We start from the raw sequence: 18,216 nt of genomic DNA on the forward strand, positions 1-18,216 counted from the left end.
TATGCAGGACAATCAGACATTATAAATCATGAAAGCTTAAAATGCATATGGGAAAACCTGCCATTATTATAGAACCATACGTAAACAAAGTTGACAGTGTGATGTGACAACACTGTTGCACATCATATTAGAGGTTCACCAAAATACAGCTAGCCTGGATACAACAATTAATGGATATGAATTGCTAGTTATCTTGAATGGATGTTAGATTTGTGGGTTTGAAGGGGGATTTTGGTCCGGAGCATAGACTGTATAATGGACGTAGTATCAATGACGTCACCAATCTGTTTCTGAGGCGCTGTTTTGAGGCCAATCGGCGGCGGCAGCCATATTGCTGCTGTTGAGCGATTGTGACGTAAAGAGGTGGGCTTTGAGCCTCCTAGCCAACAGCTACAGAGTTCCTGCCTGTCAATCAAGTCAGCTGTGCCTCTCATTGTAAGACTCGTAATCTCAATATCTTCGAAATTGCAGTGTTTGAAAAAAATCAACCCCTCTACAGTGTGAGCTGATCGAGAAATGAGCTATCCAGACTGCACTCGTCTTTTGTACCAAGCTGTAAACATGTTTATTTCTGCTGTAAAGATTGGCTTTTTTTAATTGGCGTGTATGTGGTTCCCGGTACCTCCGGAGGCAGCCTCAAGTGGATCCTCGATGAACTGCAGTTTTTAGCACTTCCGCATTGGACTCATATTTTTAGACGGAGGTTGCCGCTTGGTCCAGAGTTGTTTCTCACTGCCTGCCACTATTATGTTTTCATTTATATATGTATGTTTACACCAGGAGAGATGTTAGGGTCATATTTTTAGGGGTGCTCAGCCCCTAAAGACATTGTGATGCGGAGAGTTCTTCCAAGTGTTGGAACCTAGCACTTAATCATTTATTCACTCAACAACATTTATTTCCTAGATATGAGATTTCTATTCACAATAATAATACCAAAATTGTATTCTCTACACTACAAAATATTTAAGAAATTGAAAGATAGAACGTCCAAAAAGCTGCAGCTCGTGCACTGACTAACTAAGAGATAGCACATCTCCCCAGTGTTAGCTTCTCTACACTGGCTCCCCATAAAATATATGGTGTTGTTATTTTCCATCACGGGATAGGAGGAAGCAGGATGACTATGTGGGGGCTTAACTGTGGTGTGCTATAAGGGACAAGATAGAGCACATTTAACAAACAAACAAAAGTTAGTTTGGACCTTAACTACACTGCATGTAGAACCTTATCTCTGACAGATCCCTTATTATTATTCATTCATCCTTGCAGACTTGTTTAAATGTTACTTTAAAAGACAGTTGCAATACAGTTTAATCCACCATTGGACATATAAAGAAAACATGACATAAAAAGATGAAATCATGACAACTTTTTGTTCTTAATATTGGGGGAAAATTATCTTAAAACATCTCTTTTCCTATGAATTTATTTGTTATTTGGTATTTTGTATTACAATGAGTTTTGCTGGATTTGGAGCTTAGAAGTATTTTTGGTAAAGCATATAACTGCAGACGTTCTTCATGTGTTATTGTCTTGTGGTAACATACAGTCTTACAAACTGGAGGCCATCTGTCTCTTCCAAGTCTGGCAGGAGAAACCCTCCAACATCAACTCAACTCATGACACACATCTGAAAAGTATCTGAGTGTGACTGGCTTTGCTTTACACTTTCTAATAGGGTAGAAATGTAAAAAGGCAGGCGGAGATGAGATTAGCTCCTCAGAATCCTTCGTCTGGAGAGATGAAGAACAGCTGGGGCCCGGCGTTTGCTGCCTCTCTGTCGGTGTACTCTTTGTCACTGGCAGAAGAGTCTTGTTTTCAGGCAGTAATCAGACAGCCCCCAGGCTCTGTAAGGACCCTGTTCCCTTTTCATCTCAACTGTTGCATACACCCCGCTAATTGGAATCCTGCAACTGGGTCACAGCCATTGTCTCTCAAGTGCTGTCAAGTCATTGAGACGCGTGGATGTGGAATTATGGCTGCCTCAGATGCATGATTGAGTCTCCCCTCTGCGCTATCATAATGCCTCCATTTCAATCTCACAGAAGACACTGATTTTCTCCTTTTTTTCCATTAATATTTCTTGCTGTATTTCTCTCACTCGCTCTCTTTTTGTCAGGGCTTTGCTTAAGACCAGCAGTCTCTCTCCTCTAACAATCAGAATCTGGATTCTTAAAACACCAGCTCAGCTCCTTTATTGAACCACAGAAATAGATTTTTATTGTGACCGAAAACGTATGACAAAACCTCATCATAACTTAACATATTTTAGAATAAATCAAACCAAATCAAAAAGAGAAAGAACAGTTTCTATACAAGTTTCACCAAATACTTCTGTTTGCCCTGCTCCAGTGGTTTCAAAGAAGCTGATTCTGCAGTTTGTCAGTGATTAGAAGAATTAGCCGGCCTAGCATGCCACCACAAATGAGCAAAAGCCTCAGGGAGACCAGAGAGACCAAGCAAAGGCTCATTTCCAATTATACCACCAAATGACTCATTTTCTTATTGGGCCTCCTATAATTGTGGTGGGTATTGGGTGCATGCAACTCAATTTGTCTTACATATTTGTTGGTGGGATGGTAAGAGTTGACAGAGCCAAGGGGATGATATGAAAGAATGAAACAAAAAAAGAAGAAAGGGCGAGACAGATCCCTGAATATTTGTTTGATCCGCCTCATCCTTCTTAATACAGTTGAAGTTTAAAAGCCAGGAAGAAGACGCCGCTTTAATCGTCTGTGGATTGAGGAATGGGAAGACGATCATTTTCTAGTAATCAGAAAATGTCTCTCCAGAGTAATTCACTTTGTTCTGAATGCTGAGATTAATGAGGCTTCCAGTCATTTTGTTATCTGCCAGGAGGATCATCAGTTTGTAAAAATAATTGGCAAATTAATTTGATGCAAATTCCTTGAGTTTTGTGAAATCCCCATTATTACTCTTAAAAAATAATAGAGAATTTAAAGCTCCTGTGAGGAGATTTTAGCTGGGTGTGAAAAAGACTGAAACAAACATTGATGTCTCTGTATGACCTAATGATGCAATCAAGACCATTAACAAGAAGATCATCTAATTCTATATACCATAACATCCAGAATATAAGTGGCACTGGTAGATGGACGCAGGGGTGTCCTCAAGGAAAAAAGCTTTCAACTGTCTTCCCAATTTAAGACTTCAGAAACGTCCACAACATTTAGCGTCTCTGCAACTGTGGAGGTGTTTTCAGTATCCTCTGTTTTTCCATCCCCTTCCAGCTATTGGTAAGGTAACCTCAGCCTATGATGATAGTTGATTGTTGTGAGGTACCAGCGGACCCACTGTCCATGACTAATCTGCTGAGACCTGCGCCACACACCTCTGCTGGTCACTTATCTTAAATTGAAGAGTCTTTGCATTCAAAACAGCACTCCCCAATATGTATTATACCAGCATTTTCTTTAAATGCATGACTTTAGCCCAATGAGGGAGAAAAGCTATTAAAAAGTGACACTGCTAGACTGCCTCACTATGTATCCAGCAAAGGGCTGCTTGCAAAAGGTAACCTCCGATGTTAGAAATGAAGCCAATGCAGAAGAGTAAAAAATTATAGTTCTTCAAGTGTCCACTTGAGGCTAGCTTTAAAAGCTCAGAAAGTTCCATCAAGACCCGTGTTAGACCCATTTTCAGAGCAGGAAATAACATGCCCACAACCTGGTACACAAAGAGCTCTTGTTTAAGGAGCTCCTTCCTGTAGTCATAAGGTGTTTTTCGACCACAGGAACTTAACCCCGGAACTAGGGACTTTACCCCTGAACAGGGGCGCCACCAGGGATTTTTGGCTCCATGAAAAAATATCACATTGGACCCCATCACCAAAGGCCACAAGAACCCTGTGCAACCGCTGTCAGTCAGCATCAACATATCTGATTTTAAGGTATTATTTGAGTAATCTCTGTGACATTAAAACAGACTAAATCACTCAATGCTTCACCCTGCCCAGCATCCAAAACAGACTATAGGCTGTAGCTCAGCTTAGCTATAGCTTTGTTTTTATAGGCTTTTGTAATAGTACAGATAGAGAGAGAAAAAAGAGATTCCCACAGACCCCCTTCAATAATGTTAATTGACATGCTACGTTGCTCACCTTCATGTTCATTAGGTTGGGGGGAGTTGTGTGGAGACAGTGCACGTGCTGACATATCAGCTGCTGAGTCTGGTAGGGAGTGCGGGAAAAACCATTTAGTATAATTAGCTACAATGTAGTTCATCTCATTGTGGACATCAAACTAACAAACAGGTTGATTTTAAACACTCAAAGACTATACCAACCTTTCCTGGAGAAAAACTGGGTGACATACTGTCGCCCTTTCTTCTCTCTCCTTTTCGCTCCCCCCTTAAAAGCCCCTGCTGTAGGGGTAGTACTTTTCAAAGGTCCTGGGACTTTCAGTTGAACGTAACGGTGTTTGTGGAGTTTACACGGTTGTTGACACACAGAGGGAGTTCCTGGGAATGCATACTAGTTTAGTTTTTTATTAAGATGTCAAAATATTATTTAATATAATTATTTTTCTCCATATGTCACTGGCCTGATTTGCACAATCTACCGGTCAAAACGCAGACAACAATGGGGGCACAGGAACCTTTTACTTCCAAGGAAAGTAGTTCTAGGGGCTAAAAGACCCCAGAACTCTTGGTCGAAATGCACCTCTACATACTGCACAGGGGTGAATTTTAGAATGTATTCATTTTGAAGATATTATGGTCACAAGTTTTGCATTAGTTCAATAATGGGCGTGGCTGAGTTGACTGTAGTGCAGGTACATTGTAGCTGATAGCTAGGACTCCACCCATTTGCCTCTTGCTAGGTTGACCAAAAGTAAGGTTGAGTGAGCCATTCCAATATTGCAACCCCTACTGTTGTGCTTCCAAACTCTGCTTCAGATACTAATCAGTGACGTCACAGACTACTTCCATGTTTTATAGTCTACAGCTGCTTGCAGCTTGGAGCGCCATCTTTAAGGGAAAATACTGTAAAGCAGAAAACACCTATCTTTTGTAATGTACACTGGAATATTGTTTGCACCAGAATATGGGACACTGATCAATTTTTAGATGAAAACAAAAGGCTCAACAGTGCATCTTCTACACCAAATGTTGTGCAAAATGTTTGGTAAATCAACATAAAGTAAACGTTCCTGATGGGAGCTTTAAACACAAACACACAAACTAAGTTGGGAAAGCTTTATTTAATTTGCAGACACATTTAGAGCTCATCAGTGTAATTATTTTTCATCCTCGTGTAGGAAACTTCCAGTTACTTGTGAAGCAACTGGACTGCTTGTTGTACAGGCACATACAAGGCACAGCACAAACCATGAAGTCATTTCACACTGGTAACAATGCTTTAGAGCAGGACATTTCACACAATGATCTAAGACCGAATTTAACATTATAGTGCTGTTTCTTCAAGTAAAAGAAAATCCTTTCATGACACAGTTGGAACTATTTGTTGTTCAGTAACAAACTCAAGTCAAGATATATGCCTGTCACAAGTTTTTCAGCAGATTAAAAATAAAAAATACGTAACATTTCAAAGATATAAAGTACAAACTTTAAATAGAACAGTTTATGTGGATTACAGTGAAAATTAGACGTTATATCTGACATGTAACATTTAAGTCCAGGGAATGGTAGCATCAGTTCTTTCACAAACAGACGTTAAATGATTGAGACATCTATTTGTTGTAAATTCAAAAATATTTCTTTAGTTAAAAAATAAATAAAAAACCCTTAATGTTTAAATGATTTCAGGAGCAAACACAGGTGTCAAAAAAAAGTAACCAGGGAGAAAGGAAGATGTTGACCCACTCTGTGTCTAGTACCATTAACAACTCTTACTTCAGTTATCACCACCTGTGCATGTGTTCCTGCTTGTATCACTTTGTGCGTGTACATGTGTAACTTTGTATGGTAGATGCAACAGTTCAAACTGTGCACCTGTGAATCTGGGTGCAGCAGTAAAGTGCGTCTAAAGCAGCATGTGTGTGAACTGTGTGTGAGTGAGAACAGAAGGGACAGCTGTGGTTTTTGTTGCAAGGCGAGCTGCCTGTCGCTCACTGCGGGGTAACTGTGAAACAGTCGGGGTCTTAAAGAGACCACGTCCCCGCTCCCTGCTGGGCTCAAATGTCCCAAATCTGTTGTAGTGTTCCCCATCTTTGTTCAGTAACTAAGTGCTCCCTGCGCAGAAGTGTAACACCCCCTTTTCTCGCTGATGTCCCCAGCGGCATGTTTTCATTGTCAGGTTGGTCATCAAAATACTTGCAAATCCCAACAAGCATATGTCACGAACCAAAGTGTGTTTTAATGACAACAGAAGACGAATTCAGCGTGCAACTCTTAAAAACCACAGACCGCACTGATTATTATGGAAGCATTAGCTTTGTACACTCCAAACATATTAGTCAGTAGAATTTCTTACATTATTTTCAATTGCACTTGAATACAAAACAAATAGATCCATCTAAAGAATAAGCATAAATCAATTCACAACATATTATAATTGTCAGTCAACTGAAGTTTTGCTTGTTAAGAATCATAGCCAACCATTCATCAGTAACCTGGCAGCTGCCAAGACCCCTCAAGTTGGCTCCTCCAGCCTCAGTCTCCCACCCAGGTCTCAGTCAGGGGACCAGGTGCAGCTGAGGCAGGCCTCCTTTGGTTCAGGTGTCTGCTTGAGCTGAGCTCCAGCAGGCCTGTTAGGAGGAGGCGGACGTCTCCATGGTGGACAGGATGCGGACCACCTCTGTTCTCTGTGTGGGTGAGATGTGCTGGGTCATGTGCACGATTGAATCCATGGCGACCTCTGGATTGGCTTGAACCAGGCTGAAAACAAAAAATCAGTTCAGTAAGAGAAGCGCCATGTGTTGTGGCTGAAGTCAATTTTATAGTATATTTCTTCACCACACTTAATCTGCACTTTTTTAGATCACTCACCTGCGGATCTGTTTGAGGATGTGATCTCGGCGGATGTACTTGATGTTCTCATCAATGACAGATCGTGCACCTTCTTCCTCAGCGAGTTGCCTTTCCAGCCATGCGACCACTTCCTCATTGTTATCCCACAGATAGGCCTGAAGAGAGGGGTGGTGTTAAAGGTGAGAAGTTAAATTACAATAAGTACAGCCTCCAAATCAAACTGTTCTGTCGTGTATGAGGTTTTGAATCAATGCAATTTAGAGAAAAGGAATGTTCCAGTAATTATCACTATCCAATAATCAGCTGATTATTTGCATTACATCAGCCCTGCGCATAGCAGGCGACCCCTCCCACCCGTCTCACAGCCTCTTCAGCCTGTTGCCATCAGGAAGGAGATTACACAGTCTCCGGGCCAGAACCAGCAGACTGAGGGACAGTTTTATCCACCAGGCAGTCAGGATGCTGAACTCTCTCCCTGTTTTGCCCGCTCTTCCCATAGTGCCCCCTTCACAGACTTAACCCGGTCACTGACCCCCCCCCAAATCAACGCTGAGGTCTGTCATCCTCAGGACTGAAACGCACACACTCACTTTGATTTTAAATTGCACTACAGCAAAGTTTTAGCACTGTTTCAAAACTGTATTTTATTATTTTTATTAGCTTACTCTTTTTAATTTTAGCTTATGTTTTTCTAGCTATTTCCTTTTTTTATCTGTTGTTGTCGTTGCTAGGGTCTGAGAGAGAAATAATATCAATTCCTCTGTATGTCTGGTGCATACTGCAGTTTGACAATAAAGAAGACTTTGAGACTTTGAACTTTAAAGGGCGGAACAGAAAGAAAAAAAAACTGAAATCACATTTCCCTCAAGTCGATGAGGAAATTTAAAATACACTTTTTTGTCAAAACAACTGTTTAAAACCCAAAAGACTGCTAAAATAAATGTTAAAAGTAGCAACATTTGCATTTCCGTGGTTGAAATCTAGTAATTCTTAGACAATTTTTCTTATAAAACATCCAAATAACTCACATATTATCAAAAGTTTGGTGTCCAATTTTCTTTCAATCAACTAACTGACTCAAAGATTTATAATTGGAGCTGTAGGCCCACAAACAATTATATCTTACTTCCTGTGTGAACACTATGTACAGATTATTACAGAAAATAATCACAAATAAACAACACGGTTGGACAGATCTGTGCCTTCTCAAATATTTGCCATCTTAAGTTTTCTATCAGCAGTAAGGTTAGAAATTTCCATTAGAAGTCAGAGTTCACATTCTGTATGAACTGATATTAATAAATTCAGCATTTAAAGATCAACAACTAAAGGGATAGACGTGCACAAAGTGGATGCCTCATGTCTTGTTGACTGGACCTGATAATATTAGTATTCATGAGTGCTGGCATCTCTGATCCCAAACAAAGCACGGCTGGAGGGCTTAGCAAAGATTTGGGGGCTGAGGGGGTATAATGGGCTCTTGCCTTTTTTTTTTGAACAGTCCTGCTTGAGGTCCACAAGAACATTTAATGCCCTTATTAATCATTTTTAATCTGTTTGCTTTTAATTAAGAAACAGCGTGTTGCTCTCCTATCTGCACGTGCCAGGGCTGTGATTAATTGTGGCTTAAGACAGCCGCTCCTGATTGGGGTAATATATTAGCTAACAAGAAGGCCACTTCTTTAGGAGATCTCAAACGCAGGGCCGGCTCCTGTCAGCCCCCCCGCAGCAGGTCCACTGAGCCTGAGGCAGGGCCAGAGGGAACAGTATTTATGTATCTCTCATGGATGTTTATTTTCCAGTTATCAGTCCATCTGCATTTAATCATGGTGATTTAATAGGAATGCTTACACTTGTTTATCGGGAGCACATTGTAGAGAAGAGGCACGTGTTTCAGGATAAAAAAGACAACCTCTGTAATCACTCTCAGTCTCAGAGGGAATAAAAGATATTTACCTTGGCAACTACACACAAGATAAATTTATCTTAGACTTGAGTTCATAATAAGGTATCTAATACTGAAAACAGCCCATCAAAGACTCAATCAATCAGCACACAAGACTAACTACAAAGAACCCTGAATGATCTGAGGTCAATCAAATAATAGCATTATTTATATTTTTAAGTATAAATTCAGCAATCAGTAACATATACAAATTATAAGTCACCATTATCAATGTATTCTGCTTTAAATAGTTCCCTATGATTTGATTTTAATTTGGACACAATGACTAATAGAACAAAGCCTGTGCTGCAACTGCCATGGACTTGTACCTTGACGGCCCCCTCGGCCTCCACGAACCAGCGGCGCAGCATCGCCTGAATCTGTCCGTCTGTCAGCTCGCCGTTGGCCGCTTGGATCTTCCTCTTAACCGTCTCCTCCAGCAGCAGACGACGCAGACGCCAGTAAAAGAAGAGACGGCATGTTTGCCATTCAAGGATATCCTGAGGTGAACAACAGACACAAAATATTACATTTAAATGAAGACAGTGTTGTTAGAATATACAGTATTATGTTCAAAGACATAGGGATTAAGATCAGATGTGTGAGATATTCTCATCCACAACATGAGACACACAGGTACACAGTCTTAATGAAATAGGGCAGGCTGGCAAAAAAGGAGTATGCTCTACATTTGGCTTCATCTGACAAAAAGTGTCAAATTCTGACTGCTACATTCAAATCTATGTGCGAATAGATTCATAAAGAACATACACACAATTTAGATAGCCTTCATCAACATGATTTACACTCAATTCAAACAGCTTATTAAAGAGCAGTCACAAGACGAGACAGGGTCAGTATAGTAATCAAGGTCTCTCCCCCTGTTCCTGTCTTTATCTGTGTGTTTTGACCAACTTACTGTCTCCAGACTAGAGCACAGCTCCTCTTCCCAATTGTTTTGTTTCCTATTGTCCAAATATGGTTATCAAACTGTAGTTTCGTCATAGGGGGAATAAAAGGTACATGTCTGAGGATTTGTCTGGTAGAACTGACTTGGCATTGCACTGTTATTTCTCCTCGATCGAGTTCTACATAAACTATTTCAATGTAAGCCGTCAGAGTCTCCTGAGTCTTCTGTGTCCAGTGTCAAGTTTATTTATGAATTCCATCACACCTACAACCACTGTGTGACAGCTGTGCTACATTACAACAGAGGCTAGAAAACAATAGAAAAAAAAACACTCTAAAGATGAGATAATAGTCACATGATTTATCCGATTTTTGAATTGTAAAACGATTTTTTCAATATCCCAAAATCATGACTCATCCTTAATATGGACCTATGGGTTTGAAGTAAAGTATAAAGTAAGTTAAAATGTGGAAAAGTCATGATGAAAACTTCAGGTGAGAGTCTAATTATTTTTATGGATGTTTTTAAGAGCAATGTTGAACAGTAGATTAATATGTGTTTGAGAAATTTGTCATAAATTAAGAATTCATTCTGATGGATTTTAGAACAGACTTCTCTGCTGGGTAATTGAGTTGGACCTGCTGACCAGTACCATCCAGCCCACACTGTGTGTACACAAAACCCCGACCGCCATCCATCTGTGAAAGCCCCTCTGGTCCTGTGAGCAGAGTCTGTAAGCTTGGATGTGAAAGATGGGACTGAGAAGGCGCAGGAGGAGTCTGTGCAGCCTGAGGCTTCACTGTGGCCTCTAAGGTGATTGACTGGGGTCATCAGAAGATAATTATGAGGACGAGTGTCACAGCCCGGTGAGACCAAACATTATTCACTAGACAGGTGCTGCAGCAGTTAGAACGATTCTCCCCTGTGGGCAGCATGAAGTGCTCACCGTTATTACGCCCTTCTCCTGCATGCGACCTGGAGTGTCGTGGAGGTCTGCGAACTGCACGGCCACCTGGTGGTAGATGGGAAGGAGGAACTCCTCGCGTTCCTTCAGCTTGGTCTCCAGCTCTTTGCGTTCGGGGGGACTCAGTTCTGGAGTTCCTGAATAAAAGTGTAAAATGGTGCCGTCAAATCAGGGACTGTACAAAGTGATGGACAACATGACAGCTCCCCAAAAGTGAGGCCACAACATTCACAGGTCCCATTACTGCCTCCACCATATTAGCAGATGGGGAATGAGTCACACTTTTAAATCAAACACATCATACTTTTTTCTCAAACATGGTTTCTGTCACTATAGTTATTTCTTAGCATGCTGGTTTATTCTCCAACGTTCTTTAGTCTGAGGAGTTTAGTGTTAATATGGTTTCTAATGCCATGAGTAAAAAACAAAAGGCTCCTAAGAGGCTGTGTGCGCCGGATTAGAAGAGTAGAGGAGGAGTAGAGAGAATAAACGTAACAAAGTGCTTCACAATGACTCAAACTGAGGCATCTGCTGTTTAACGACTAGTGCTAATGTTTTGGTAAGCAAAAGGGGAATGACGTCATTATGGTGGCTCCCCCTTCTCAAACCTCTCTCCTTCCTCTCAAAAACTTTCTTTTCTCTCTCTCTTTTAGTCTTTATCTTCTCTTTCTATTGTCTCTTTCTATTGTCTCTTTCTCTTTTCTCTTTACAGTCTATTCTTTTGTTTTGTTCTATTTTATTTTGTCTTGTTTTTTTTGTGATCGTCATTCATAGTGCAACTTTTCTTTTTTTTTTTTCCTTTCTCTTAACTCTTTTTTGTGTAAGGTAGTCTATATCAGATAACTTTATTTGATTATTGCTTTCAAAAACTGCCTTTTGTTTTCTTTTATGTTCTGTTTGAGCACTTTTATGTCTTTGAACTGTTGCATATAAAATAAAATTAAAAAAGGATTAAATTAAAAAAGATTAAATAAAAAAAATTAAAAAAAGGTTAAATCCAACAGGGCCGATTTTGGCTCCAAACATAATCATCTTGATGTATCAGTCCCATAGACTGTATAAAATATGGACGTAGTATCCGTGATGTCACCCATCTGTTCCTGAGCACTGTTTTGAAGCCAATCAATGGCGGCAGCCATATTGGAAATGCGGTCTCAACCAGGCTGAATGTGACGTAAAGGGGCGGAGTTTGAGCCTACTAGCTAACAGCTATGTGTTCACGTCCGGAATACAAGTCAGTCATGTCCTCATTTGGGCAAAAACTTGTAATCTTAATATCTTCTGAACCGTCACGTTAGAAAAAAATTCACCCCTGTACAGTGTGTGCCAATAGAGAAATTAGCTACATAGAGTCAAGTCGTTTTTGAACCAGGCTGTAAACATGTTTATTAATGCTGCAAAGATCATCTTTTTTGAATTGGTGTCTATGTGATTTCCGGTGTTTCTGCAGCCAGCCTCAAGCGGATTCTGCAGTTTATAACACTTCCTCATGGGCTTCATAGTTTGAGACGGGAGGTTGCCGCTTGATCAGTCCCCATCGTAAGGGCTATTTTGCGTTCACCTTTGTACAACAGGACGTTTTGTGCGAAAGCCAAAAAATCCCCCCTTCCCTTACAGTTCCATTGACTTAAAAGTCTGGTTCTACACGAGTGCGCGGCTGTAAATTAACACCTGCCAACAGCATTTTATCTTAAAGCTCCCCCAAACCCCTGGTGGCTGTCACCATATACCGATTTCTGTCAATTCCAATCTGTAACCTCTCAACCCACCCCCCCAGTATACCCCCCATTCCTCCAGTTCACTCATCGCCCTGAGCCCACACAGCATCAGCACAGGACCACCCTTTCACTGAGCCTGGAGGAAAATCAATACCCTGTGCAGGAGAGACAGGAGAGCTGCTGATTGATCTGAGCAGGCTGTGATTGACACGTCTCCCCAGGGAGAAGCAGAGAAGATGATACAATCAGCGGGGAGTAAAGAACGACAGCCAAAACAGACACGCACGCCCACCTGATGTATCACTCTTTTACTGAAATGAGGACAACGCTGAGGGGGAAAAAAGACACCAGTGAAGAGCTATAATTAGAACTGAAGTGGAGGGCTCACCTAATCTCTCAGCCAAGCTCGTGTAGACCGGATCCACCCTCCTCATGGTCTTCACCAGGTCCTTCCTCCTAAACTTGATCTCCACTGTTCCCTCAGGCTCCAACACGCCACCTCTGGAGACAAAGATGATTAAAGTGAGTGGAGGAGGTTTGATGAGGATTTGATGTCCTTTTTTTTCAGTCCAACTCACCGGCTGTCCTTGTCTGCATACATCTCCATGTGACGAGGGTTGATGGTGGGATCTATGACCACCCAGGATCCTCCTCTCAGCTCAGCCTGGGGTGGAATATAAACCAGAACGGGCTGCTTGTACTCCCTCAGCCCGTCCACAATGTAGGCCCCAAACTTCAACACCTGGTCGTACATATCTAATGGGAAAGTGTAACACGAGATACTGGATGATACTTGAACCTGAAATAAGCTTAGTGAACATGTGCTGTAGTGTACCAATCAGGTGTTATAAAATATTAGACCCCCTAATAATGACATGCTTCCAGAGAAGTCTCTCTTCTTTGCTGCTTCAGGACTATAACCTTAGCTCTGCATTCATGGATGTTTTATTGCTACCTCTGGAAAATTGTCAAGATTAAAAAGAAGTGTGATGTTAACATTTAATTTAATTGATAACATTTTTCTAACTTTCACTAATGTTTATGATTTTTACATTTGAAGCACCAGCTGCAAAATTCTATCGCAAAGTGATAATACATGTCTGTAGGGATGGGTACCGGATGTAGTGCTTTTATAGGTACCGACCGAATACCGTCGGTACTACCGAGTACCGATTCACGTAAAATCAAACGGTACCATGTTTCGGTACCTAAACGCATCCTTGTGACTGTGAGGGAGTGGAAGAGTAGGCGAATTTCCATACTTTCGCCTTGTAATAAAGTTCGAGACTGATCGGGAGGACGTCTCTGCTCTCTGCATTTGCTTGGGAGTGCGCCAAACGGAGCCTGCAGCTGACAGAGGATTAAGTTGAGATGGACTCTCTCGCTCCGACTACCTGCCCGGTTTATAACCGTTCCTGTGTGCGTGAATGCCCAACAAGTAAGTTGTGTGTCCTGTTATTATGAAGAGACGGAGAACTGACTTTTTCCCATCTGCGGGCATTCACGTGTGTTCATTGATAAACTCCCAAAAGAGCAATTAGACGCCACAAGCATGTGTCAGCTAATATATCTAATCACCTGTAATCCTGTTTCTGTTCATTTCATGTTTAATGAATACATTTTTATTAAATTTAAAAATTTTGAGACTATATTATTAAACAAAATAACATTTATTACCGCATAAACACACACAAAAGTATTCTTAGGTACTGAGTATTGGTACCGTATCGGTTCAAATGTGAAAGGTACACATCCCTACATGTATGTTGGGAAGAGGGAGAGAAAGCATTACATTATTGTGAATGTGTGCAGGACTCTCCTACATATTGGTGGATCACCCTCAGTATTGTAATCTGTCAAAACGATGGACAGCCTTCAGATACGTCTGTTATTGTTCAAAAAAATCTATTAAACTGAAAATCTTTGCTCAAAAGAGAAAAGAAAGTCTAATGGCTCAGAAGCAAACATGTCGTATCGATACGTGTGACTGGTGTATTCTTTGAAGACCATAAGGTCCTCTATTCGTATTTGGAAAATTAAAGATATCGCATTATCTTTTCAAAATGAACAGAGGTACCTTTCATTCCCCCAGAGAAGCCCCTCCAGTTTGCAAACACTATGAGGGGGAGGCCCTCTCTGTTCAGGTCCTTTATCGCCTGGGCTGTTTTGAAAGCAGAATCGGGGAACCACACCTGTCCCGCCTGCTGGATGATCTACAAAAGCAAATTGAAAAAAATCAGCATCAGCGTGTGTATTTGTCGAAGTACTTGGATAGCAGTTCACACTGAGGTTGTACACTGAGTGAGCCTTTACCTTCGCCTCAGAGTCCAAATTGGCCGGATCAGCGGGGATTGACAGCTCGACTGACCTGGTTTCCACGGCAACCACCCCTGTAGGAATCCCACCCAGTCTGTGGAGAGAGGTCATTCAGTCATTCAGCGCTGACATCGAAAAAATACCTTGACCACATTTATGGAGCGAGGAAATCCATTATGGCAGCGTGTCATCTGGGACTCTTACCTGGCTCTGCCCACCACCACACTCTGAGCCCATGGCTGCATGATCTCCATAAAGGAGCCGTGGTCAAAGAAGCCGCTCTGCCAGGATCCCTTTGGCGCTGCAGAGTGGAGTGAGAGGAGTGAGAGGAGTGTGGTTAGTTAATTACAGCAAATTGGATCTGAAGCTAAATCAATTTCCTGAAAATACTCTGTCTTTTCCAAGCGGTCAAACAACCCCGGCTTCATCCAGCGAAGCTGAAGTTGTGTATTTTTCCTCTCTCAGAATCTGTAGACTTGGCAGCAGCCATGATGGATGACTGTATAAGCAGGCTTACTCAGCTCTTTTTCTGCCTGCACACTCTGAGAAACATGCCCAGCCTGTGAGGTTACCATTCAATTAAACCTCACCACTCATCACTAGCAGAGGCGTTGAGTGGCTGCCCACGCCAGTCCCCCAATCTCTCTCTGCTGTTCCAGGCTGTAATTACACTGGGTCAGGACTGTGCAGGTTCTACATCACAGTGTGGAGCACTCTGGATCCATCCTGGAGCTCTCTTAATCTTTCTTCCAGCAGAATGAAGCTAAATGTAACTCTTTGTGTGCTTTTTTTTTTAGTTTATTTGATAGGACAGCTGAAAAGAGACAGGAAATGTGGGGAGCAGAAAGGGAGGGAGGACATGCAGCCAAAAGTGGAGGCCAGGAAGTGGAGGTTGAACCCGTGACCGCTGCAACGAGGACTATTGCCTCTGTACATGGGGTGCATGCCTAAACTGCTAGGCCAACAGCGCCCCAATGTAACAACAAATTATGCCAACATAAAAAAAAGAATCACTATTTGCTATCAAAATCGGAAAAATTTGCTTGAAGATATTTATTTGAACTCACTCTGGCTGGGTCGTCCTGCTAACATCCAGCGGGGGTCATAGGGAGCCTTTGTAGGCACAAACTCTATTGGCCGCTCAATGGGGTCCTTGGCATCCAGGATGGGTACTGGACTCGCTTTACACTGAAGAAGGAAAATATCTTTATTTCAATATGAAAAGACCACATGGAGAATGAGTCCACAATGCTTTAGGATGCAGCATAACCCAAAACACCTCCTTGTTTCAATGTGTTATGTTTTTATGGTAAATGCAAGTCAAAGACAAATGTGTCCTATCTTTCTCTTTACCAGTGGCATGTAGGAGAGCCACTGCAGCAACGTGAAGACTCCCTCAAAGTCATCACAAACAGTGCTGTGGGTCACTCCGTTGTTGTGCATGATTTGAACTCCACCGAGTTGGTTGTTCGACGTGTAGACTTCTCTGCCCAGGACCTGTCGGAGGGGAAAAAAACTCACAGGTGAGGATTATATAACAGACAGAATGTGTTGTTTTGTGTTGAATCCAAGTGTTGGAGCCATTTTTTTTACTTTTGGTATTCAGTTGTTTATTTAGTTTAGAATTAATAAGTAGAATTAGTTGTTAGATTTATCTAAACTTTTCTTTTTATAACTCATTTAAGTTAGATTTTGGGGTTATATTTTGTGCTAGTCATTTGTTTAGTACATTAAGATTTTTTGTATATTTAGTATTTCTTTTGTTTGTTTTTGTTTGTTTGGTAATTAGGAACTGTAGGCACCTGAGGTTATTTAGGTAGCTGGGTGGCAGAAGGCCAGCATGCACCTGGGTGGGCCTATGGTTTTTTACCAACGCAAGAGAGGCACCAGGAGCCGTGATTTTCTTTGTTCCTTTTGTTTGCCATCAAAATTAACCATTGGAAACTGCTGAACTTTTGCGTGGACATTGGACTTCTTTTGCCTGCGTACATCACATCCCTGCGGTGCATCAGTGACCCTTTGGTTATGTTTAGTAAAAGTTTGAGTTTGATACTTTAATTATTCTTTGAGTTTTTTATGACAAATGGCCACTACACCAAGATTGAGGTGTGCTTAGTAAAGAAGAAATTCTAGGCATGTTATCACATACGGTCATATACAGCAGAACACTGAGAAAGCACTGCTGTTGTAAACCTGCTTGGAAACTGGAGCAGCAGTTTTCTGCCCAATTGAATTTACTGCAGGTTTACCCTTTAACAGCCTCCGCTCTCTGCACTCCTTTGGAGGCAACAGAGTTAATCTATTGTTCATGTTGTGCAACCATGGTCGACAACAGGAGGTGCTGCCACCAGGCTTTTGTTCTGGAGAGCTGCAGATCAATAAGCTTGCACGCAGGCACAGACCAGGGTAGCAGCAGGGAGGCGGAATTACATTTCCCCACTGCCTCGTCGATACAGATGATCAGCAGCTAGACGTCTCTGCACCACAGCTGACACAGGTGGCAGCACCTCATCCTTGTACTTGGGGGTTTCCATCAGACGGCGTAAATCATCTCATGCTCATTTTCATCATTCAACTGGCTAACATCCCTTTTTTCCTGATGTCTTGTTTATTCTGAATCCTCCATTCACCGGTTGTTACAGAAGCTGCTGTAAAAGAACGAGACGGACCTTCAAAACGGCCCCTGTGCCAACCTGAAGCCATAAAACCTCACTCCCAGCCCACCCTATTTTCATAAGCAGTCTAGAACAGGTGGCAGGGCCCTGACACGGCTCCATAAAAATCAGAGAGGAGCTCAATCCCCACCCTCAGCTCTCACCTTTCCAACCATCATTTACTTTCTTTATTACCATTAATGGTTATGTATCTAGCTACAAATCTGGGGCACTCTCCTAAAGCTGTCAGGAGAGCCGGCGGCCCCGAGAAACATTGCAGTCACCTTGACATACACAAAACCCTGGTGCCCGCGGCCATCGTCAGCTTCATTAAGATTCTGCGGCAGAGAGAAGGAGAGGGGACATAGGAGGAGGGGACGCGGGGGGAGATGGCTGGGAGGAAGAAAATAAGGGGCAAACTGGATGTAACAGCTCACTGGGGTATTTGTGCAAGTAGTTACTATCCACTCCCCATGAAAATATGAGAGCTTTCCAGCAGCTAATGAAATGATGATCTCTGGGTGGCAGCCTCCTGCTCTCCATTAAGTTTCAGTTAATAGCCAGGAAACCACATGATGAACGAGGAGCCTCATTTCTTCTATGTGCTGCTGCTGAAAAACGGACAATTTAAGAATTGCCCCAATAATTTGTATACAAAGGATTTTACTCCAATACTTCACCCAGGCATTGTTTACACTTAGTAACCACTGCTGTAGCTCTACTGCCACAAACACCTCTAATAGCAATGCCATCTA

The 18,216-nt window shown here is 41.9% G+C and overlaps 1 protein-coding gene across 2 annotated transcripts in view; it reads right to left on the reverse strand.

Annotated features, from left to right (window-relative positions):
- Positions 1-5,206: 5,206 nt before the first annotated feature.
- The window catches only part of acaca (acetyl-CoA carboxylase alpha), a 40,286-nt gene continuing 27,276 nt past the window's right edge, over positions 5,207-18,216 (reverse strand). For both annotated transcript variants that reach the window (XM_034683097.1, XM_034683095.1), the window contains 11 exons: positions 16,161-16,304; positions 15,875-15,995; positions 15,012-15,108; positions 14,805-14,901; positions 14,569-14,704; positions 13,070-13,247; positions 12,880-12,992; positions 10,756-10,910; positions 9,229-9,399; positions 6,973-7,109; positions 5,207-6,861 (listed from right to left, as the gene is read on the reverse strand). In XM_034683097.1, the coding sequence (XP_034538988.1) occupies positions 6,735-6,861; positions 6,973-7,109; positions 9,229-9,399; positions 10,756-10,910; positions 12,880-12,992; positions 13,070-13,247; positions 14,569-14,704; positions 14,805-14,901; positions 15,012-15,108; positions 15,875-15,995; positions 16,161-16,304 (1,476 nt within the window). In that variant the 3' untranslated portion in view covers positions 5,207-6,734. The remainder of the gene's footprint in view (positions 6,862-6,972; positions 7,110-9,228; positions 9,400-10,755; positions 10,911-12,879; positions 12,993-13,069; positions 13,248-14,568; positions 14,705-14,804; positions 14,902-15,011; positions 15,109-15,874; positions 15,996-16,160; positions 16,305-18,216) is intronic.

Source organism: Notolabrus celidotus, chromosome 5 (assembly GCF_009762535.1).
Source record: "Notolabrus celidotus isolate fNotCel1 chromosome 5, fNotCel1.pri, whole genome shotgun sequence".
In the NCBI taxonomy this organism is placed as follows: domain Eukaryota; kingdom Metazoa; phylum Chordata; class Actinopteri; order Labriformes; family Labridae; genus Notolabrus; species Notolabrus celidotus.